This window comes from Tachypleus tridentatus, chromosome 1, assembly GCF_004210375.1.
Source record: "Tachypleus tridentatus isolate NWPU-2018 chromosome 1, ASM421037v1, whole genome shotgun sequence".
Classification (NCBI taxonomy): Eukaryota; Metazoa; Arthropoda; class Merostomata; order Xiphosura; family Limulidae; genus Tachypleus; species Tachypleus tridentatus.
Genome location: NC_134825.1, coordinates 70,742,915 through 70,768,307, shown reverse-complemented (window position 1 = coordinate 70,768,307; position 25,393 = coordinate 70,742,915). Strand labels below are relative to the sequence as shown.

At 33.7% G+C, this 25,393-nt stretch overlaps 1 protein-coding gene across 1 annotated transcript in view; it reads right to left on the bottom strand.

Annotated features, from left to right (window-relative positions):
* The window catches only part of LOC143251817 (ubiquitin thioesterase OTUB1-like), a 29,126-nt gene extending 8,480 nt beyond the window's left edge, over positions 1-20,646 (bottom strand). The window contains exons 1-4 of the mRNA XM_076503060.1: positions 20,493-20,646; positions 13,292-13,350; positions 12,517-12,615; positions 7,754-7,872 (exon numbers count right to left, since the gene is read on the bottom strand). Coding sequence (XP_076359175.1) covers positions 7,754-7,872; positions 12,517-12,615; positions 13,292-13,350; positions 20,493-20,577 — 362 coding nt within the window. The 5' untranslated portion in view covers positions 20,578-20,646. The remainder of the gene's footprint in view (positions 1-7,753; positions 7,873-12,516; positions 12,616-13,291; positions 13,351-20,492) is intronic.
* Positions 20,647-25,393: the final 4,747 nt, after the last annotated feature.

Below are 25,393 nucleotides of genomic sequence, written 5' to 3'. Positions count from 1 at the left end.
CTGCTGAAAAGCGATGGAGATCAAGAGTGTGAGATACCTACGTAAAGTATCCCAGGCCCGTTTTTGAGCCTTCCATGCCATGTGGTAGGCAGGATTGCACCATGGACAAGGATATTGTGGAAAATGTGTTGAGGTTTTAGAAAAACGCTGTATAATACAGTCAGTTACTGTTGCCAGACAGTTGTCTACTGATGTCTTACAGACAATGGCAGGATCAAGTTCTGCGAGAGTAGTGAAAGAGGGCCAGTTTGCTTGATCCAGCTTCCACCGGTGCATGCAGGTTGGGTGGCATTGACCACAGCCAGTCTCTCTCAAAATTATAGGAAAATGATCACTGCCTTGTGAGTTACTGTCAACCCTCCATGAAAAGTAGGAGAATAGTGAAGGGGAGCAACTTGAGAGATCAATAGCAGTATAGGACTAACTAGGTGCATGAAAACTAGTATAAAAACCAGTATTGAAAAGAGAGAGGTTAGAATCAGAGAGCATATGATCTATGGAGCAACCCCTCCCATCAATATCAGCATTTCCCCAAAGGGGATGATGCCCATTAAAGTCCCCCAGGATTAAAAATGGAGACAGCAACTTTTCAGTGAGAGCATCAAAGGCTGATTGCTCATCAGTTTCTCCAGGCGACAGGTAGAGAGAACAAACAGTGATGTCTACAGCCTCCAAGGATGTGTTGAATAAAACTGCCAAAAGGTGACTGTATCAGTAGGTTTCATAAATTTTTCCTGTAAGACAATCAGGATGGTAGGAAGCAATCAGTGCTTTGATGTAATCCACATTAGAATGTAAACTTCGACAGTGCCATTGTATCAAGGTGGCTATTTTTATTTATGTGTAGGCAAGTTAGGTGGGGAAATCTTCTGTTTACGACCATGTCTTTTTTCTTTATTGTCTTTATTCAAGGGAGGTCTGTCAACCTCCACAGATATTGCCCTGGGTCAATAGGGCAGGTCTAACACAATGAGGGTCCATTTCACACTCACAGGCATCTTGGTCCTTGCCAATGCAATGTGCACATGTCAAGGAACCTCAACATGATGTCTTCGAGTGACCAAACTGCTGACACTGGAAACATCTGAGAGGGTTGGGAATGTATGGCCATACCTTGCAATTAAGATAACCTGCCTTGATGGTGGCAGGTGAACAAGGTGATGTAAATGTTAAAATGAAAACATTGGTTGGCATCATAATTCCATCTTTATGAGTGGAGATATGCCTCACTGCAGAAACTCCTTGGGTGGAGAAACCAGCGAGAAACCCTGACTCGGGGATGTTCTTCAAATCCCTCTCCACAATAACTCCTTGTGATGAATTCAAAGTAACATGAGGCTTATACTCAACAGGTATATCCCCAATTGCCTTTAAATGCAACAGAAGTTCACTGTGTTGAGATGTGGATGTTTCCACCAATATGCTGCCAGATGAAACTTTTTGACTAAGTTTGAAGAGCCAGCAAGTCCCTCTAGTCTCTTCTGAATGAAAAAGAGAGAGGCATTTGCCCTAAAGGTTTGTCTGAAAGAGAATGTAGTATAAGAAAATGAAGTATAGATGTTGAAGATTGTTGCTCAGAATCTCCTAGATGTGGAAATTTACCTATGGAATGTTTTTTCACTATTTAAGTTTTTATTTGGAAGATTCATAATAAAAAAGTAGTATTTCAGTACCAATTGACTTCACCTACCATGAAGTTCTATGAGGGGATGTACTACAATGCCAAACAAGGACACTGCAGCAACACCAGGGTTTCATAAGCACTATACCCAAACACCAGCATCAGTTACAATGACCACAACACCTGTTGAGAACATCCAACACTGGTACTTAGTTGACCCTAGAGGTGGCCACCCAAAGGCGACCCACCTACGGGAATTCAAGACCAATGTGGTGTGTTAGGGTTGGACCCCTCAACCATCAGGATCCTCTCCTCCCCTTCACAGGTCACCAGAGGAGGTAAACAGAAAGAACAGAATCTTCCTTGAGAGGTCCCCTCACCACGTACAGGAATCCACACTGAGGGGATAAGAGCGTGATACACTCTACTGATGCATGCAATTCTTTCTGTTCAATTCTAATGAACTATTACTTCGAGTTTTGGCATAAACGGAAGCATCAGTTTTCATTGAAGAGAATGGGTGGAAAGGGCAAAAGGAAGTAAGTACCTATCAGAATTACATGTTCAGTATAGAGAAATTATAAATTTATATACATTATAAAATACCACACTGAATAGGTGGAGGGACCACCACAAGTGAAAGACAGATCTGAAAGACTCAATAAAAGAGTAAATCCTGACACAAAGAATTATACACCACTTCTGTACCAGGTATACTCTTTGCTCAGTGTAAAAAAAAAAAAAAAAAAAAAGATGTCACAGATATGGGTAGAAATTGGGAGGAGTTCATCCAAAAGAGTACTATAATTCAACAGGGATCCAAACCACATAATATATGAATCTCAATCTCTTTGTGCATCAAGGTAGATGTAAATAAAAGGATGTTCCTACAAATGTAGAGTGGCTAGGGAATGATCTACTGCACATGGCAAGTCAACTACACCCAAAATCAAGCAGCCAGGAACAGATATCCAAGTTGAGATAGGAAAGAGGATCGTACTGTCAGCTAGTCAACTACAATCCACAACCCAACTGTCTGGTGGGGGTAAGAAAGAGGATCATAATGCCTTCACCTTAACTGCAAGAGGCCAGAAGGAATCTCTTACCTCCCCAATCTATTAACGGGACACATGATAACACTATTAGAAATTTACTGACTGATCCAGGAACCTAACATCTGGCATCGTAAAGATGTCTTTTGAACGCTAACCATCTCGTTCAAACTGACAAGAAATGCCTTTAGTGCAATAACAGTCTTGGAATAATAAAATCATTGAGGAATAGCATAAGAGGAAGAACCACATTAACGTGCAAGAACCTCTGCCATGACCCACAACATGAATGCAGGAATATGGGTGTTATTGAGTGAAGAAATGCAGAAACCTGTTATATATATGTGTGTGAGGACTTATGTTGATTGGTTCAGCTTTTTATCCAAAACTCAGCTATTGAACTGATATCCGTGTGGAAGTAGGATGAGGGATTCCAATCAAAGGGGTGAATACATAATGGAGGACATCTCATCATCTACACCAGCAGATCCCACTGCCCTACTCTCAGCTGAATGTTTTTATAATTTTATGTATATGATATATTTCATCACCACATTCAGAAAGATGCTTCCATAGTACACTACCCCAGCAGCTTGGAACTAGAAAGTGATAAGGACTCCCATACTCCACTAGAAGAAAAATGGAGAGAAAGTGCAGTGGATAGTTCAGAAAAATGACAACACCTCAATCAGTGCAATGGGAGGACATGAAAACCCTATTTTTAAAATATATACACATATAAATATATAAATATTTTTAGTATATATACTAAAAAGGTATCTGACCCACTCACAATCTCATTGAAATTTGAAGAATGACATCAGGTGGATGACGGTACCCCAACAAGAAAGAAACTGCTACCCAAAGCAGAGAACTGGAGATGAAGGTATGAGGTGTAGTCCCAGTGCTAGATAGACAAAGTACCTCTAATAGTTGATATACATGGGAAAGGGAAAGTACATAATCGAAGTGAAGACTCCAGGAAATGATGGTGGCAAGAAGGAGACAAGGTATAAAAAGGCCAATCAAATCGCAATCCAAACCCAACAGATAATAGATGAAGAGGGAAAAAAATCACAGATTAAGAAGTAGAGAAAGGGAAGAAAATTGCAAGAAAAATATTCAATGGAAAGAAGCATTGAAACTAATGAAGCAGCCCACAGCATGTACTAAATAAAAGTTATCTAGATCCAACCTATAGTAAAGGTAGAAGATGGCAAGAAACAAAAAAATAAAAAAAGAATATACCACATGAACCTACAAAAAGTAAGCTAATAAAATTGATCCAGAACAAAATAAACATATTGAGCTTAACAAGCAGGTAAAACCAGATCTGTGCCAGCCAGGAAAGATCAATCAGAAATAGCTCAACTTAAATGACATGGTTAAACAAACTTTTGGGGAAAAAAGAAGAAAAAACTAATGTTATAAGCTGGATGTAATCCCATCTGATTACATTGACAGCTAGGACAAACAGATGAGGAACCAAAGAACAAAAACAAATGAGGTTACTTGGAATCAATAAAAGATTCAAGAATTTCAGGTGGAGGAGTACCCACAGGAAGCAGAGCCACCAAACATTTACAGGATCAAAAGATCACTCTTTGAGAGAAAGTGTGTTGAATTGGAAAGTCAATCAGTAATGAAGACAAACATAACTTGGAACATAACTTCCTAAAAAATGTATATCAAGTGGGTGGGTTCATAAAGGGAAATATTGTCCATGTGATATAAGCTATCATCATCATCAAATAGTCAAAATGAAACCTGAATAATCTAATTCAGACAAAAGCACATTGAACTGGCAGAAGAGCCAAAATGTGAAGAAGATAAAACTTTTTTTTGACTGTAGACCACTGTCCTGAAGCCTCCTACCAGAAGAGAGGGAGGGAGCTGTAAACCTGACAATGTGGGGAAATATGTTCAACTATCAATGAATGTTGCTGAAGAGGGAAGAAAGGAAGTTAAAAAAGAAATCCACAGTAGTGGCTCAGATAAAAGAAAACACCATCAAATGCATTCATGGAGGAAAATGGATGGTTCTGGTGAAGAGGTTGTTTAAAAATACACTCCCCAAAGAGATTATGATGTGAGATATGGAACAGGAAGAACTTATTCAACTACCCAAACTGATTGTGCAATAAGTAAATGAGTATGTTAAATCTACCTCCATTTGGAAGGAGCTAACTGAAGCTAGATATATATCCAAATAAAAGCATAGGTAAACTTGCCCAAAATGTGTAAGTTGGGTGAAATGCACATTGCTCCATAAAAAGACATATATTGAACTGAAACAAGTCCAAAGGGCAAGACACAAAACTAGTACCAAATCGTGTGGTAAAACAGCGTGCTAAAAAATAAGAACTTGTATCAAGGGCATTCTCAGTCATGCAAAACTAGCCTACCCAAATGTGATCAAAGACTAAATATTAATATAAAAGTCAGTGTGGCAGAATCAATCGATCCAGAACACCTATCAGCATTATGCATACACAATTAATAAATAAAACATGAAGGACAGGCAAAGGATGGAAAGACACCAGACATGTAAAGTGAATAAAGATAACAATGGTTAAGAATGAAACAAAAGAGCTACAAAAAAAAAAAAAAAATGAATCTAGCATTGCAGATACTCCATGCAAGACTAAGTTCCTATGAGCAGTGAATGGTAAGTAAATGGTAGCATCTCACCCTAAAAAATCCATATAGCAAAGAAGCCATGTTGAGAGGGAAAGAACTGAAGATGGTAAATGCCTCGGCATGGAGGGAAGAAGGAACAGGAATCCCACAAATATCCCCAAGTATAATAGAAATACCTAGGAAAGGAAGTGTAAAGTAAACATTACCTTTAAGAGATAATAATAAGAGTAATATGTTTGTTTGTTTTTTTGAATTTCACACAAAGCTACTCAAGGGCTATCTGTGTTAGCCATCCCTAATTTAGCAGTGTAAGACTAGAGGGAAGGTAGCTAGTCATCACCATCCACTGCCAACTCTTGGGCTACTCTTTTACCAATGAATAGTGGGATTTACAGTCACATTATAATGCCCCCAAGGCTGAAAGGGCGAGCATGTTTGGCGCGATCGGGATGTGAACCTGCAATCCTCAGATTACGAGTCGCACGCCTCAACAAGCTTGGCCATGCCAGGCCATGGAGTAATATGAAGCTGAAGAACTAGGTAGGAAATAAAATACATAGGATTAACAGAGATCCAAATAAAATAAATTAAAAAGAACAACTGCCTGATGGTGAGCCATGGCAAAAAGAATTAACACCTTGTAGGGAAAAGCTTGCAAGTACCACTGTTGAAAGAAAGATAAAAAGATCATCATGAAGCAATGTCAAGAGATGAAGAGGAATATTCTGTGAAATGCATCTAAAACAAACCAAACTGAGATAGGCCTAGAAAATTCTGCAGTAGAGATCTGGAAGGTAATCCATGACCAGGTGGAGGAAAAGTGAAAACATCTCAGTCATATGAAATGAGTTCAGCCTTTGTAGGAGGAAGAGAAGCACTTCTGAGAGCAAATAGTGTGGATCCTGGCCTCCAAGGTTCCTCACAAATGAAGGTAATGGTAAGAAATATAAATCATAAATTAAATAAAATAAACAAAAAAATGAAACAGTCAATATTTGGTAAATGTTAAAAATTTTATTATGAAAAAGCATATGTAGTGGATGTTACAAATTGAAGAAAACAAGATGCGTAACCTAATTACTAATTAACCCATAAGTAGAAATACAAGTAAATCAAAAATAACATACACTTGTTAAGCCTAACTGAATAGTGCTAGACAAAGGATATCACTAAGCTCTAAAATAAAAATCTTAATCTAACAAGTATGTACAATATTGGGAAAAGAAATTTATATCAAACTCAATTCAAAAGTTCTACACAAACCTAGTTAATATGAAGAAATATAAAAGATAAACAATAAAGAAAATGAAACATGTTATTTTATAAAATGAAGTAAGTGTGTATTAATAACATACATACAAGATGTGGTGTATGGAGGGAACAAAATATATTTAAACTAATGATTGGTGTACCAGTAAGATCAATTATAGGTAATCCTATAATGACTAAGACTCATAGCAAGCCTAAGCAAATGATATATGACAAAGGATACAAGTAAGCCTAATTTCAAACATGAACTTGATGAGTACAAACCAATCAAATGAAACTTGTTATGGAATCCAAATAACTATAGGAAATTGTATTACATTAACAATAAAATTATTAAAAATCATAACAGTATAACATCATGTCTTTCCAAATTTGCAGACTGTATTTCAAAAAGTGTGAGTCCTCAAAAGTAAGGAGAGGCCCAACAAGGGTCAGTTCATTGAATAATCCGTCTCCCACAAAAATAAAGCCAATAATTTCCTGTGCAGTACATCAGCTAAAATCTATGTAAATGTGTTGATAGAGCACATAATCTCTTAAGTGAGAATTTGTAATTTGTAATTCAAAATTAATAACCAAACACAACAGTGAAATAAAAAATTTTTGTATTGAAGTAACAAGTTCTGTAACTCAGAAGAAATATAAAAGAATTCCACTTCAGAATAACTCAACAAGATACAAAAGTCACTTCTGTATAATAAATAATAAACATGGTGATAAAAGCTGATAAAAGTATGGAAAACAAAAAACTTGAAGAAAGCACAAACTAATGTTACAGAATTAGTACACCAAACAAGAAGTAACAGTTAAGTAGGATCTAATAGAAGAAGTCACATGTCAGGATAGTGTTGCACTCTTAGTGGTGGAGGGTTGTCACATGATGACTTGCATGCGAGATGCATTTGAATAAACTGAATGTAAAGAACATGGGAGTTTCAAGGCTCGTGGCATCCATAAAACATTTTTGCATACGGAGGGCAGCACTAAACAAGAATAGCTATTTATGTGAGCACAGGTAATGTACTGTATTGGAATTTTGGCTATTGATTTTTGAAAGATATATACCCTTGCTTTGAAAGCTTTAGTTAACTATAACACACTGAACAATAAAGACCAAACAGTTCACAAACTCTTTCCAAAGAGAACTTACATACTTTTTTGCAAAACCTACCTGAGATATTCTTGTTTGTCATGTAGTAAACTTTCAAGATAAGCAAAGCTAAAGGCTCTGAAAAAGCAGTTACCATCTGGTCTTGTCCTTCGCATGAACTGGTATTTGTTTTTCAAATCCTAGATAAATGAACTATAATAACTTGGAATTGACCACACTCATACAAATACAAAACATGCATTTATAACCCTAGATTACTGCTTCATGTATGATCACATGAAGCTTAGATCATTTCTAGGCAACCTCAGTAGTTCTCCAAGTTTTAATGACAAAATCTTTATTTAAATTTTAAAACTTCCACATGCCAATAGTAAACAATACTTTACTACTAGCCAGATGAAAGTTTTAGGGTTATGGTTCAAGATTTAGTACTCTTATATCTAATTCATGTTCTCTTAAATAGAGTGCCAAACAAATACATAGTTGTATGTTGTATAAAAAATACTAACACTAAAAGCAAACAACTTAGCAATAACACACAAACTAAAACACACTTTAGTTAACAATGACTGAGTTAACTATCAATCACAGTTAATTTTATGCAACTGAGTAAAATATTAACATTAACCACAACCCAATGAAAGTCTCAAAGTGGGCCAAGCCAAGTTGTAAGTATGCCAACAAATTATTACAACATTCCAATAACAAAAAATCCTAACAGCCTAATTGAAAATTCACAATTTATAATGTAAAAAGTAAAAATAATAATTCAGAAAGTTTTACGTGCAGCATTCCTACTCTTTGGGCTTTTCTCAAGATCTTGAGATTTAGAGGTTGACCTTGGGATCTTAAAAATTTACTATAAAATTCCATCAGATTTTGTATTTTTCAAGATATAAGGATTATAAAGTTTTTCAGGTTTCCTTTCCAAGAATCTTGAGTAGTAAGAAAAAATTAAGATATGAAACATTATCTTGGTAACATCCTGTTCCAAGAATCAAATGTCTGATATTTTCTGGATGTGAAGCAAGGCCTGTCTGGATTGATAAAGCAATAGGGCATTTAAGCCAAGTTGTTCAACAGGTGTTGTCACGTCACGACATTGCATAAGACATGAAAAAACTGTCTCTTCTTCTGCAGAGTCCATATTTGGCATCTTGTAATTGTACAATGCACAATGGTGAGTTGCAATAGTAGTATTCACCATCTCAGAACATTGCATTTTTCAATAATAATCTGTCTTGTTTAATAGAATAGTATTCATCTTGTAAAGTTTAGTGGTAAGACATACAACTTTTCTCCTTATTTAAGCTGTACCTGTTAATGTGATTTCAGTTCTGTTGGTAGAAAATATGTATTTAATATGGCAAACTTGTATTTCTGTTGTTTCCAGTTAAGAGGGTTCTGCTATCTTGTGTTCACTGTTCTTTTTAAATTGCCTGTCTTTAGAAGAAGCTAAATTTAAAATAAATTTAGCATCATTATTTCTTATCTTTACATTATAAACTATCCACCTTAATGACAATAACTGAAGGCTGAAAATATTTAAAGATATATTCTTGGGGTGCAGCAATCCAATATTAATTCACTTCACATTGATATACAACATATTAAACATACTGTATTCTCTACATGATACTTAAACTTTATATTCTCCCATGCAAATAAAGTAACTTGTTAAATGATTAATGACAATAAAATATTTTTCTCACAACCCTCAAATTGTTTCTTCTTCCAACCTTGGGCAACTAAAAATGAACATTAAAGCTGAAATTCCCTTCACTGAATATTTAAAAAAATTTTTGAATAAGTTTCATTCACTCCAGAGATAAGTGTCCATAATGATACCACAGTTTGTTAAATAGTATACACAGACATTGAACACTGATTAGCTGAAGGATTCAAACTTGATGCATTGGAACACGAGCAATTCAAATGAAATATACTTTTATTTTCTCATAGTGCGACTATAAGATGAAGGAAGAAAACAGTCTGGTTTTAATGAAGCATAAAACCACAAATACACATACTGCATTCCAAGCTAAACAAAGAACAGTAAGATCAGTACTTTTTACAACAAACAAACAGAACAATATATCAATAAAATGACTGTAAGAGCTGAAGTTTTGCTATTTGAATTCACAGCTGAGCAGAAATTTTTTCCTTTATGTCGACCATCTGAATGAGGTAATGAAAACAAAGCTTCCAGACAGTAAAATTTCCCAAAAGATCAAAATGGAAAGAAACAAGTCATTGCATTTGACAAAAGAAAAAATCACTTTGGAAAAGAGTCAGTTGTTGTTGTCATTTTGCAAGTAAAATAAGTTTTGTCTATTGATGAATACACTGACTTTCTATATCCTAAGTTCTTGCTGTTATTTTGAGATTTTACCACAGTAGGAAAATAAATAATATGTTTGATGAGGAATCAATTTATATCAATAATATAACTGGATTTAGAAGTGATAACTGCTCAACAATGATGGGGGAAATACTGGCTTCCAAACTCATCTGAAAGGCATGGACATCCACAGTTATTAAATTTCAAACAAGGTTGGTCAAATTGACCAATCTTGTAACCAATTTTGCATTTTTAAGGATCCCCTACTATAACTTATAATACATTTTGTGTATCTTCACAAAATGTGGCAGATGTTTAGTAAACATTATAAATCTTTTTTAAACAAAAAAGCAAATGTTTTAATGAAGTATTTTTACTAAAGATTTGTCTGTGAATATATACAGCTTTCTATATACTAGTCAGAAGAACTGTTTTTTTCACATTTTTCCTTGCCTCAGATTCTATTTGTGTAATCTCTAAACCTTCTAAATAAATTTCAAATGTTCCTTCATGTAAAACTTCAAATTGTTTTATATTATTTTCTCTACCCTAGCTTTATACAAGCTTGGTCAATATGACTGACTTCAATCATAAAATAAATCTGAATAAATCTAAATTAACCTTTTTCTCTTTGTAGAATGACTTCAAATTGTAATATGAAAATTCATTTGTTTACCCTAAACAGCTTTAAGCTCATAACAATACACATCTATTTACACTTAAATTTTATTGTTTTATTGCCCTTTAAACCAGGTTCTAACTATTATTTGTGCCATTATAAGTTGTAAATCACTTAACAAATGTACAGCTTGCATTACACTTTCAACTTATATTATCACCAGTTGCTTGTGAGCATACCTCATGAACAAAAATATTATTATTATTTATTTCCCCTACTTTATGTTTTCATTACTTTTGTAATAATGAATAAAATATACACATGAAAAACAAAAAAAAAGTTCTCACTTTTTTATTTTTTTGCTGTCATCTGCTAATGATATTTAACCTACTTTTTAAACTAATGGTACTATTGCACTACATTTTTTATTTAATTGAATAATGCACCAAAGAACACAGAATAGCAAAATGCCAAAAGCAAACAATTCCCAATAACTATCACAGTTTTTGTGGTTTTCTAACTATGTGACAAAAACCATTAAAACTTCATATGAACTCATTAATGTGTCTCCCATGAGAATCAAGCTTGAACTGAAAGCAAATTTGATAATTCTCTTTACAGAGAACAACGTAATATGACACATCATTTGACAGATGAAAATGGTTGCTTTCTATTGGATAAATACTACATTGTTGAATGTCATAGAAACTATTGGCAATTTGTGAAAAAGAGGATGTGACAGATGGGCATGGCAAGAGGGTTCTGGTTGACTATTTCATCGCTCTATAACCAAATAAGATTGAAGGCTATGAAAGCTATAATTTACTTGATGAATGATGAAATTATAATAATTAACTTATATTAAATTTTGTACTTTTTTGGAGGAGTGGTAAATAAATTATAGAAAAAGGGATGCCCAGAGAGCAAATCTCACAATTCTCCCACTAGAGGAAATTCCAGATTTTTTTTTTTAAATATTGCCTTATAAAAGTAACAATTTAAAACTTAAGTACTACTAAAATATGAATTATTAATTACACTTTTATGCCATATTTATTGTGCATACTCTGAAAAGAAAGTAGTTCAATTAAATTTTGAAGGTAGTACACTAAAACCTCGTGACATGAAGAGAGGGTTACTGAATAAAACAATACATGTTTTAAAGTAAAGTAATAGTTTTGTGGTTCATCTATATAAAAAATCATTCTGAACCTTTATATTAGAAAATTAAAAACTTCCACTGTCATTTTTTTTTCTCAAAATTCAAATGTAAACTGGAGAGATTTTCATAAATTTTAAACTTGACAAAATTCAAAATTAGTGATAAACAACTGGTGTAAGTACAAAAATTTTTTTTTACAGTTATCAGATTAACTTCATATTTTTTAAGTAAAATAATTAGCTTTTAAGCTCTTTTAATTTCTCAGTATATCTTGATTTCTTATTCTTGATATTTTGATAACTATTTACACAAAAAACTATTAGCATAGAAACAAGAAAGCTTAACACTGTACATATACAGAAATGAAAACAAAATTAACAAAGTATAACATTCCTTTGAAAGGGTAGTTATATAACTTTGCTACCAAAAGAACTAAAAGTTGGGACATTTTGTACTGGATTATTTAGTTTAAAACATTTTTAAAGCTAAAGTTGAATTTCACCAAGAGAAGTTAACCTTAAAGCTCACAAATCTAAATGTGTTGTTTGGAATTTGTGTATACAAAACCTAACCCATTACACCACTGAAGATTTATTAATTAGTGGAGTTTTTCATCTAATCACTAAATTATCATCTATTCACATGTTGTTTCAGAATTTAATAAAAGATGTTCTGACAGACATATGAAACTGGTGCATTACCTTTATTTTTTGTATGTATATCTTATCATCATCTGCATACTCATTCTGAAGGCAGGACAAATCAATTAGAGGCCCAATCAGAGGAACCACATCTGCAATCTAAATATAACAATAAATACATTTATAAACATACAGCTTTTCCTATTTTATTATATACATAAAAATGGGATAAGTTATATGTATATAAAGATCATTATTCCATTTCTAAAATCTTAAAAATATCAAAACTTAAGAATTTGTAGATAGCATACAATGTACATTTGCATATATAGATTGAAACATATGCTTACGTACAGTATAACCTTGACATTAAGAGCACTTTTCTGACTGCATCCAAATGCCCTCAAAAGCAAGATGCTCTCAATATAAAAAATGTGCCACAGTTATAAAATCCTCTTTCTCTTTCAGCAAATTTATTCATCAACCATTATTCACAAATGCTTAAATTTTTGTTATTTCTATTAAAACATAGAAAATAAATAAAAACACCTTTGAAAAACAAAGATTCTGAGTACTTACACTGTTATGAATAAATTTATTTGATAAAATCTTAAAAATATTAAAAATGAAACTAAAGACACTTTCCATAACCAGAATATCAAGGTGACTATTATTGTGATATTTATTTTGGTTACAAATAGTAGAAAAAGAAAGAGACTAAAAAAGTCTGCCCTAAATGGTAGAATGCCTGTTGTGTCAAGGTGCCCATTAATTAAGGTTTTACCAAATAAATATTTAAATATGTGCACAGTTTTAAGTCTACACACCACCTTACCTCTCTCTCAATTTCTTTTACTTGTGCAAGAATAGCTTCATCTGGGTTAACTTCTGAACCTATAAAACAGAAACTCTCCATGAAAAATAATATCCTAATTTTATTACTGTTTTGAAAAATTATTATGTGGTAAACAGGACTGCTTATAGTTAGACAAACTACTTTTTATAAACATTATAAATGTCAATGCTCAAATTTAGCCATTTTCTACTGTATGTGAAATAATAATTTGATACACAATATCATGAATTCATTTTTGGTGTCATGTGTCAGTACTCAAATAAATTATCTGTTACTGAGCTTGCTTTAATAACTTTAATGAGTCATATGTAATATTTTGTTTGTCCACAAGTAACTTGTAGTACAGTATACCAGCCTTTTAAACCTTAAAGAGAATCTATGCATGTCACGATAAGATTAATGAGAGAAATCAGAGTTTCTTTACTGATATTAAATCTCATTATTTGGAATTTTGACTTAATGGTTCTGCTTTATTTATGTAATATAATGTTAACTACTGAATGTATTTCCTGTAAAAAGTCAAAATATGATTCTCAATAAACAAAAACAAAGTAAAATGAAATGCCTTTTGGTGATTACAAAACAACTCTAGCAGGGTCGAAGCAGTTATAGAAGTGAGAAAACTATCACCTTCTCTTGCTGCCAGTCTTAGGATCCAACTTCAAGATGTGGTCATTTACATATAGACTGTTTTTTCACTATTTTATTAAGATTTTCAATTGGAGTATCCATAATAAGGAAAGGGGAATTTTGGTGCCCACTGACCCCATTCACCATGGAGCCCCATGAGGGGAGGCACTACAATGCCAAACAAGGATACTGCAGCAACTCCAGGGTTTTGTGAGCACTATACCCAAACACCAGTATCAGATACAATGTCCACAACACCTGTTGAGAACATCCAACACTGGTACTTTGTTGACCCTAGCCCAAGTGGGCCATCCAACAGACTCAAGGGGGGCCACCCCAAGACCACCCGTCTACAGGAATTCAAGACCAAAGTGGTGTGTTAGGGTTGGACCTCTCAACCACCAGGATCATCTCCTCCACTTCATGGGTTGCCATGCACGGCAAACATGTGGGTGGATGTTTAAATCCCAGAGGAGGTAAACTGAAAGAACAGAACCTTCCCAAGAAGGTTCCCTCACCATGTACAGGAATCCACACCAAAGGGGATTTAAACACAACAAAAAATCTCTGTTACAGACAAATTGGTGGGAAGGCACACAAGTGCAATCCTGTCCAGTTCTGACTAAATCCATCTGTTGCCAATGCCCAAGGATGAAGTACTGGTAACCAAAATTTTCATAGTTGAGAGTTCCATTGAGAGTGATACATCGATTATTAGTATCCTGAACCAAAAGCAAATTCCAAATAAACCTCCTAGTGCTGCATCCATTCAATCAGGGTAATATTGTTGGGTTAAGATAAATGATCTGCCATTAAGTTCATCACCTGCATAGCATGACAAGACAGCAGGCTGATATGACTGGATCACCCTGGTGGGAAATGTAAGATAGCACCTTGAAATTGTCAGAATGAAGCATGGTGATTTTTCACTTCAATAATTCTAGACCCTGAAACACTACCCTTTAGACAGCAAGATGCTTCAAAATACTGATGTGAAGCAAAAATTTTCGCTCATCCCCAAGTCCAGAAACTATTGACCATTGATATACACACCCTATCAATGAAGGGAGGTATCTGTGAGGAGATGGATTACTGGATGAGGGGATGGAAAAGGAACAGCTACTGTAGTATTGTTTTGGTATTACTGGATCACTGTTCATGATCCATTGGTCACTCAGTGACCACTTAAAGGATCTCATGTGAAATTAAAGACTCAAGGGGTGCCCACATCCTCAAAAGAGAAAGAACCATTCATACAGTAGAAGGAGAAATGAATAAGAGTCTGACTGCCCATTCCATAGCAAAGAGCCAGATTGAAATTAGCTGAGCCCAACTGATACAAATGTTGAAAAAAGTTGCCCAGATAGACAATGTATTGAGTTAGTATGAGAACAGCTCTCTCAGTTCTGATAATAAAGCCTACGTTGGTGGCTTCTGATTCTGGGTGAAACGTTCCACCAACAGGAATAACCAGTCATCCATATAATGGTGTATGTACAGGCCTGGAGAATGAATGTGATGAGAAATGAAAAAAAGCTCATATTATTCTGCAGAACACATATGGTGCAAATGCCAGTCCAAAGAGAAGAGCCCTGGGCTGTAGTACCTGACTATTGTGCATGAAGCATAGAGAGCAACAGGATAACTCCACTATGGGAATCTACAGATAGGCATTGGCAACATCAAACTTTGTCATCCATAGTCCTGGTGAAAAATGCTAACATAGGGTGAGGAATGATTCCATTTTGAATCTGGGAGGATCTAAAAATTGGTTGAAATAAGAAAGATTGATGATTGGATGCCAATCTTCCATTTTCTTGGCCATAACAAATAGATGGGGATAAAATTCCAGAAGAACTGACTCAACTCTCTGAGAACCCTAGAATAACATTCCATAATCTAAGGATCTGTTAGAGGAGAAAACACTACACATCAGGGGATAATGGTGGTGAAATATGAACTGAATGACCAACCCCAATGCAAGAACCTGAAGTATCTATAAATCTGTAGTAAAGGGATTCTATGTCCAGAAAATGTTGTATCTGTGCTCCCAAAACCCCATTGGCACAGGGTAGTCACTTACCACACTAGTAATGGTCTGCCTAAGTGGAGAAGCCTCTTTAATAAATCTGGATACCAAAAGATTGAGAGGTTGAAGAAGTCAGGGTCAGGAAACATTATGAACAGTAGAGCCTTGACTCCCTGCAGAAGTAGAAGAAAGTTGAAAGGCCTATGATGACAATGACGAATGTAAATGGACAATATCAATTTATGATTCCAACACTTCTGGAATATCCACAAACATCAAAGAATGAAAAAAGAGCTTCGGGTAACTCACAGAAAGTGGCAACCGGTAGAGACAAATGATCTCCAACAAGGCATCTTTTACCCGATAAGTTTCAACAGCATACCAGCCAAGAAACCAAAGAAAGAGCAGAAGATGATAATCGTATTAAGGTAAATGTCAGCCAAAGTAACAAAATCATCATCATATTCATGTGGTAATCCCAGAGACTTCTGACAAAATTTGTAGGAATGTTAAATATTTCTAAACTGTAGTGAAGGTCAGATGAATCCCAGAATATGGTGACCTGTTATCACAGGCTCCCTTCTGGAAATCCACATTTACAAAAGTGGATATATGCATCGTTCTGGCAGTAGTAAGCTAAAGTATGTTGTTCTGACAAATATGGTGGACAAAGCATAGTTATCCCTTCGCATGACTGAATAGTATACCTCCGTATATAAGCAGCAAAACTGAGAAAACCCCAAAACCTCACACACCTGAGTAACCACCTAAAAAATAGAGCTGGAGGTGGCTGAATTTTTTTTTTTTTTTTTTTAAGTTTCTTCAAACTTGGTGATACCACACAGTGAACTCATAGTTGATTCCCACTATCACTAAAGTTCCTTTACTTTTGTCTGTTATTGCAAAACTACTACTGCTATATGCAAATATCTAATTTTAAACTGCTGAACACAGGGAGGGCAACTGATTGGCAATCAACACTTGCCATGAACTCTTGTTGTTTTTCCCCTCTTGAACTGCTTATTACAGAGATGGCTACTATTTGCCACATTTTCTTTTTCTTTCATTTTTTTCTTTACTTTATCTTCTTCAACTGCTAACTATAGGAAAAACAAATGATATGCAGCTTTACTGCCTACTTTTTTTTTCACTTGTATTCACTATGATTATTACAGTCATAAATTAATCAATTAGCAAACATTATTGCATATCTTGCTATAAACAGAAATATTAAAACACTAAACTAGATAAAGTTGAGCTAAGTTTTTTCCAGGATTTTAAAAAAGGTCAAAAATCAGATTCTCTTTCTTTTTTGGCAGCCAATAGACAATGAGCAGGTGCCTAAAGTTGTAGAGCTATTAATATTACTCTTATTTTTAAAGGAGAGATTACCTTAAATTTTTCAGCTCTTGTAACTTCATCCTCATCAGTTATTAACAATGAATCTAAAATTACCACTCCTCTGGTTGGCTTCATGACCACATTATATATTAACTTAAAGAATACGTTTTAAAAATTACCAAATTTTTTATATTTTTATTTTGAGAGGATGATATTTTCAGCTAGCACTCTTCTTCAAATCATACTGACTCACCTCAATAACCTTCCTTCTTCACTAGTTAACTTTGTACAACCTAAATCTGTGTATAAAAACAGATCTCGCCTCAATATTATTGTATCAGTAACTGTATTAATAATAACCTTTATTTCATGAAATAATTTCTCACTGACAGCACCTATATCACTAGGTGACCTGTAACAGCTGCCAATTAAAAGCCTTCTATTCCTAGAACTATTCATCCTCTTTGATTACTAGCTTTGTCTTCAGTCCCCACAAGTTACAGCTTAAAACTTGTATTGAGGGCCATTCTACTCCCTCCTTACAAAAAGTTATTACAATTATATAGTTTAAACCTGGAATTTAAAACTAATTCCCATTGTTAATGTTTTTTAAAATCTAAACAAGTTTCAGTAATGTAGTAATTCTCATTCTCTGACAGCCTTCCTTTCCAATTTGAGCCCTGAACTCATCAATTTTCTAACTAATATTCATAACACCAAATTAACAACAGCTAAGCTTATTGTTAACCTATATTTTTCTTCAAAATTATTATTTAATCTGTGTCCTAATTTTTTTCCAATTACCACTTAACCCTAGCAATCTTATCTATTTTTGCCCTCACAATTTCCCAAACTCCCTCATCACATTTAATGTGTGCTAGCTTTAATATGATTTTTAAAGCTTTCCTAAAAACCATACTACCTAGCATATTTAAATAGAGTCCATCTATAGCATATAATTCACTTTAATCTGAATATGTCACACAGGACTATCCACAGCAACTGACTATCTAATCATGTCCCCAATAATCTTTTGTTTAATTGAACCTTTTGAAGCAATTCATTCTGTACATAACCTAAAGGAATACTTCTGTAAAGGTCACTAATACAAACCTGAACAAAGAACACACTAATCCTCAGTATTAGAAACATATTTATCTTATATACCAAAACATAGTAAAGGTGTTCACAAGAATCAGGAGTGGCATGAATTTATTATTCAATGCATGTATATATAACAAATGATAAACTGTTGAGCGACTCAAACTAATCAGTGGTTATTTTAAGTATAAACAAACAATCACACACTTCACAAGAACAGTAAAAAGTTCTCAGGCCATACTGACACTTTGATGATTAGATATTACTGGCCTAAAAGTAAAATGTTATTTAAATTTAAAAAATTATATGAATCTATTTCAAGTTATGTTTTAAAAGAAATTAGAAGAGATCTTCGTACTTACAAAGTATAAGATTAAAGTGGTTTATAAGTAAACTTTGTTTGTGCTATGTTGAGTGGAAAAGAAGAAAAATTATGATAGTTTCCATAAAAACAAGCATGGTACATTTGTTATCACTACTTGGTCTTACAATATACAATGCTGTCCCTGCATATTCCTCCTTAAGAAGGAAAAATTATTCTAACCCTTTAGCTTAAAGTAAACCGTTGATTCTCCTTGAACTCTTGTAAGGTGTTGGCCTCTACTAATGCTTATGGCATTTCATTCTATAACTTAATCAACCTTACAAAAATAAACCTGCAGTATAGCCAGTCTTTTTCAGTAATAAGATCATTTTAACCCTTTTTTGTTTAAAAGAAAGTCAATTTAGAGATTTCAACCTCTCTCCACATAATAACCCATTCATGGCATTATTTTAGTAGTCATCCCTCTGTCCATCCTCTGAACATCTTCAGTGAGTTAATACCTTTCTTAGATAAGGAGACCAAACATATACAATATTCAATGTGAGAGCTAACAAACAATTCGTATAAAACAGAGATAATTATTCTTTTCACTTAAAACCAACGTGTCTACAAATTAGGGTAAAAGTGCATCCTTCAATGTGAAATTTTAACCCTGAGGAGAAAAATTTGTGCCAAAATACTCTTAAATTTCATTTTGCATGAAATCTGCAGTAAGAATATATTAAACCAATTTTAGTATTATCATTATTAGCTTAATAATGTAAAGACACTAGTGCAGTAGCCACAGTTATGGCTTTGAACACATCCCAAAACATTTTCCCTTCTTTTTAAGAACAATAAAATCCTAAAACAGATAAATTTCATTATAGAAATTCAAATGATTCTAACACAGCACAAACATCTTCAGTACTACCTGCGTCTGAAATTCTTGGAATTATAAGTCCAATGTATTATGTGTTTCCCCAAACTTGATTTACAAAATATGGTTACTTTACCACATTAGTTTTATAATTAGAAACAAAACACTGACTCAATAACTTTAATAATTAATCTACCACTATCCCAAAATTCTTCAATTACACCAGTTACTATGTGAAACAAATTACCCACCTCACAGCAATGAAAATGGTTTATCTTGCACTTTTTTTATAAATAAAGGTCATTTGCCAATTATCTGTCAAACTTATCACTGGATGAAAAGCACTCTGTACTGCAATATGTTAACATCTTCAGTACAGTTAAATATACCCCAAAGTTTAATATTATTAACATACTTTATTAATTATGTATAAATGTCATAATTTAATAAAGTAAGAAAAAGACACAAAGCACTTAGTCCTCAGGCATACCACTACTATTACTATAGTGCAAGTAATAACAAAGGATAAAAGTGTCAACGTACACAACCAATATAAATCAAAAGCCACTGCAATTATCAATATCATTCAATAATCATCATTATTTTTGAGCTAGTAAAATATATAGTATAAACCTTGTTACTTGATTTTTAAAAATAAAAAAATTACGGATTTATGGCCGTGATATTAGTGCCAATAAACAATTTTATTTTATACTTTATACATTGCAGTTTTAAGTGATGCTGCTTTTAAGTTTTTAAAGGACTTGTTAATACTAATTTAAACATTTAGAACTAGAGGTTCATTTCATACAACTTCACTGTGTATTTTGACAACATTGAATAAAAGAGTTATTTATAATACGTTAAACGTGAAAGTTTGTCGATGTTTACTTACTCTTTTCATTCCAAGAACTTTTCTCGTTAATTATGTTTTTCTTGTCATTCTGTTCTTCCCCATTAAAAACACTATCGTCTGCCATTTTTAAGTACTTTTATGATGCCCTCTACCATTGACAACATTATTCTTATATACATATATATGCTAGTCCAATTTCAGTCCGTGAATGAAAAAACAAAATTTATTATTCCTTGGGTAAGACTACGCATGTCCTAGGTCCTAATAATAGTAGCTAGCTTGCTTGTGCTGTGAACTGTGGGATTCAATGTTCTCGTCTCGTTGCCACAAAATGATTTTCGCACTTTGGAACATAAAGGTGCTGAAAAGAGTGATGATAAAACCCTATTATACATGTTCAAAGACAAGTTTCATATATCCTGTTGACTACTGTTGACTATATATCCTGATAAGACTCTCTATCTTATCTGTTGAAAATTAGAAAAAACTATGCAAATCTAATCCTTTTTGGGTTTGGCGCAAAAATTCGTAAACAAATAATCAAACTTTTTAAATACTGAACCTATTGGTCCATACCATGAAATAAGAGTCCACATTAAATATTACAATAACAGGCTATCCTAAGCACAGAATTAGTCTTAAAATGGAATGGAACAGAAAATCGTACTTTAAGGGAAATGTATTGTGGAAAATATTAAAACGATAATAAAATTCATTTCTCGTGAGGAAATAGATACCAGAAAAATTAAAGGTAGTCAGAAAGAGAAATGTATTTGAAGAAGTAGGAGATAACCAGAATTAAGTGGCATTGTGCTAAAAAATAATGTACATTGTCAGAAGAAAACACATCTTTCAAAATGAATGAAAGTTATAAACCTGTGATATCATTATTGTAAGCTAAATTGTCAATGTTATAATTTAGTCGCCTGCTAAAAGGAGAAGGATCGTTTAGTATGTAGAGGCAAGTGTTCATTATTTATAAGTACGAGTATGTGGCTAGCAGTGTTACGAACACTCAAACATTAAACATAAGACTTACATATCAAGTTTTATGTACACTCTCAGACATATTTTAAAAATAAAATCATATTTTCAAACTAACAGCTTTCTACATAGTGTTGTGATTGGTTGACGACTTAGATAAGATCAAACATAATATCATACTGATTCACAAAATTCACCATTTTGCTTCATTGAATAAAACAATTTTCTACAAGGCTCCAAGTTCGTTAGTTAAAGAAAACAGACCATGAGTCAACAGGTACACTGATAGGAAGCCTCAAAATATGTATCAACACTGGTCCTTCAACTTTCATAGTTAAATCAAATTTGATAATGATAAAAGAGGAAAGTAGGTATGCTGATGCAAATTGCAAGTGAGCGTAAAGTTCCAGCAAGAAGAAAGTTGGAAGCTTCCTTTATCGGAAGAAGATTCCCTACACCTCATGATGTATAGGTAATATTATGGTGGTACTGGAGATGTGACTACAGTATGTCAAATAACCAGATAACTACAACTTGCCAAACAGATAGAGAATTACAATGAAATAGGAGTCACGAAGGAGCAATAGAACTAAACAGAGAAGAAGGATGGATCAATAAGTTTTTATATGGAATATCAGAACGTGAATGAAGTCAGAAAAAAGGATGCTTACTCATTGTCAAGGACTAATTCTACTTTGGATGTTCTATCTGAATTAAAATATATTTGAACTTTGAATCTGAAAATCGGATATTTGGATGTGCAAGTCAATAAAGGAAGTGGATAGAAGGCAACCTTTAATGAAGGAAATGAAGCATGTAAGATGCCTGCTACATTTTAATGATTTTGTTTATTTATTTCTGAATTTTCATGCAAATCCACTCGAGGGTTGTCTGCGCCAGCCAACCCTAATTTAGCATTGTAAGACTAGAGGGAAGATATCTGGTCATCACCATCCACCGCCAACTTTGATCATCACATTATATCGTCTCCACGGCTAAAACGGCAAGCATGTTTGATCTGGCGGGGATTCGAACCCGTGACCTTAAGATCGCAAGTCGAGCACTCTAACCACCAAGCCATGCCGACTACATAATGGAATGTGTCATCTCTTTGAACTATGAAATGTTATATTCATCTACTTGGATCACGTAATTGTACATGAGAAAGCTTTTGAAAATACTTAAAATGGGCTAACAATATTGTGAATCAGTTGAGGAAGGAGATGTGTGAATTATTCCTCAAATAGGTAAGTTTCCTGGGACACGTAATCAGTGAAGAAATAATGTCTTCTGACTTATGTAAGATTGAGTCTGTTTAAAATTGTCCAACACAAAGGGACTTGCAAGGGGTAAGAGAATGTTTTTGGACTTTTACTATACTTGTTTTGCAAAATCATTCTTTAACATAGTTTGGATTCTACACAAATTACTTGAAAAACCAAATAACTTTTATTGCACTGTTGATAATGATTAGGCATTCAATAATTTAAAATATTTAAAAAATTAACTACTGTATTAGCATACCCAGCTCTTGAAGATTCATTTTTATTACATACAGAAACCAATGATCTGCAGTGGGAGCGGTCTTATCACAAGTATAAGAAAGAAAAGTAAATGTAATTGCCTACTACAGCAAAGCAATGAATGCTGCAGAAAAGTATTATACCATTCAAATAGGGTTTCCAAGTGTTATTCTAGCTGTAGGTCATTTATATCATTACCTATATGAGCAAAAACGTACACTTCAGACAAATATTGGAATATTGAAGTGGCTAAGTTTTTTTTCAATCCATAAGGCTGAACAAAAATGACTCCATAAATTTCAGGAGTACAACATTTTACATAACTCTAAAGCAAATCATGAAAATTGTGATGTACTATACTAAATATGTAAAAAGAGAGAAGTACATTATAATAAAATAACCAATATGAAGTGAAACAGAATTTAATCTAATATGATTAAGATCAGGCATCTCTTTTATTACAGACCCTTCGATATAAGCTACATTAGCCACTTAAAAGTGGCAGACATATCAGACAAACTGAATAGTATGAAATAGAACTCATACAAGTCACCTCTCTTGCTACAAGCAGTCTTAAATCCGTTATCGTCATCCAGTTAGGTTTACCAATATCATGAAGCCATATCTGAAGCTTTGAATGAATGATCGCCTGGGAACTTGGTCAAATATTCATTTGCTTACAAACAAGAGAAAGGTATCAATGCCAGTTATCGAATTCATTTATTTAAAATCAACACAAAATCTTGGCATACTTTCCTCCCTTCAGAGGATCAAGCATTCGTAGAAGGTTGTATCGCCTTGTGCTTTAATATTTGCTTCATCTTGGTGCTGACCACGTTCCAAGTGATACATAAATCTAGCACAAATTTGTTTTATTGGATGTGTGTTACCTTTGTCTTTGATGTGGCGAGTGACTATTATTTGACCCACAAATACATAAGCATACTCAACCAATAAGTCACTGAGTCTCTTTTGGTGCACTGGAACTTTATTGTTTGCACAGTCTTCAATGATTGATTTCAGATATGCTGATTACCACAGTGGAATCCCTCAAAATCAGATCACTGGAATTTCATTAAAACCAGAATGTTTTCTAATTCCCAGTTTTTCTCTTCAGCAATCAATGTATGAAAAACTGAAACTAGAACCTCCTTTTTCTTGAAATCAAAATGTTTTCCAAAATTCTTTGGTATTTATCACCATTAGATTCCATCTAGGAACATAGGGCCGCAATCGCTTGCAAATTCTTCAACAAGTATTTAAGTGAGTAGGTTGTTAGCCCACTGCACCGAGCCGTCCCTAATTTAGCAGTGTAAGACTAGAGGAAAGGCAGCTAGTCATCACCACCCACCGCCAACTCTTGGACTACTCTTTTACCAATGAATAGTGGGATTGACCGTCACTTATAACGCCCCCACAACTGAAATGGCAAGAATATTTGGTGCGACCTTGATTCGAACCCGCGACCCTCAGATTACGAGTCGAACGCCTTAACACGCTTGACCATGCCAGGCCCCTTTGTTATTACAATAGAAATTATTTCTGAAAATTTTACAGCCTTTATTTGACCTAATTTTTTACAATACTGCAGGGTGGTAACACTGTTCAAACTTAGTTGATTGGAAAATTAATTTAAATATATCATTTTAAAATTAAGATATTCAAATTTAAATAATATTAGCATTTTATTTATTAACTATGTTTTGATGCCAAGTTTATTGAAATAAATTGATAATAAAGTAAATTAATCAAATTTTCAAAGTTATTTAGAAAGGTCGTGACGTGTGCACTTTTATACCCACATCCATTAGGTTACATATTCAATATTTATAGTTCCAATGGCTTACGAAAGTAGAATATTTTGTAAAATAAAATATTGAGTTTGTTATGTTTTTGTTTGGCTAATTTCTTTGTATGATATTTAACTTAATTTTTATTAACTACGAAATTCATTTTGTGCTACCAAATATGAATTGTGTTTAAGTCTGCTGTCAATAGCCATCGGGTAGAACTGTTCCTTGAGAAAATGTATAAATTAATTCATGAATTTGAATCTGTTACAAAAACCATAAAATACAAAAAACCATCAAATACAAAAACAAAGAAAACTTCAACTGAGTGTATTTTCTCTGTAATTGAAAGTAATTTTATTTTTAACACATTCAAATTCTGTTTTTCTGGTCCTTGAAGAGAAGTATGGCATTGAAAAATCGAAAGTGTCTGACATTTTGAAGGAAAAGGAATCTACAAAGAATAATGGGAAAAAATATCGTTATTTTCTAATAATTATTATATAAATATAATGTATATTAAATGATAGATTTGGGATTATTTTTCCCAATTATAGGAACAATGTATGTTAAAAGTTTATTTGCTTTATTCTAAACTAAGGGCCCGGCATGGACAAGCGTGTTAAGGCGTTCGACTCGTAAT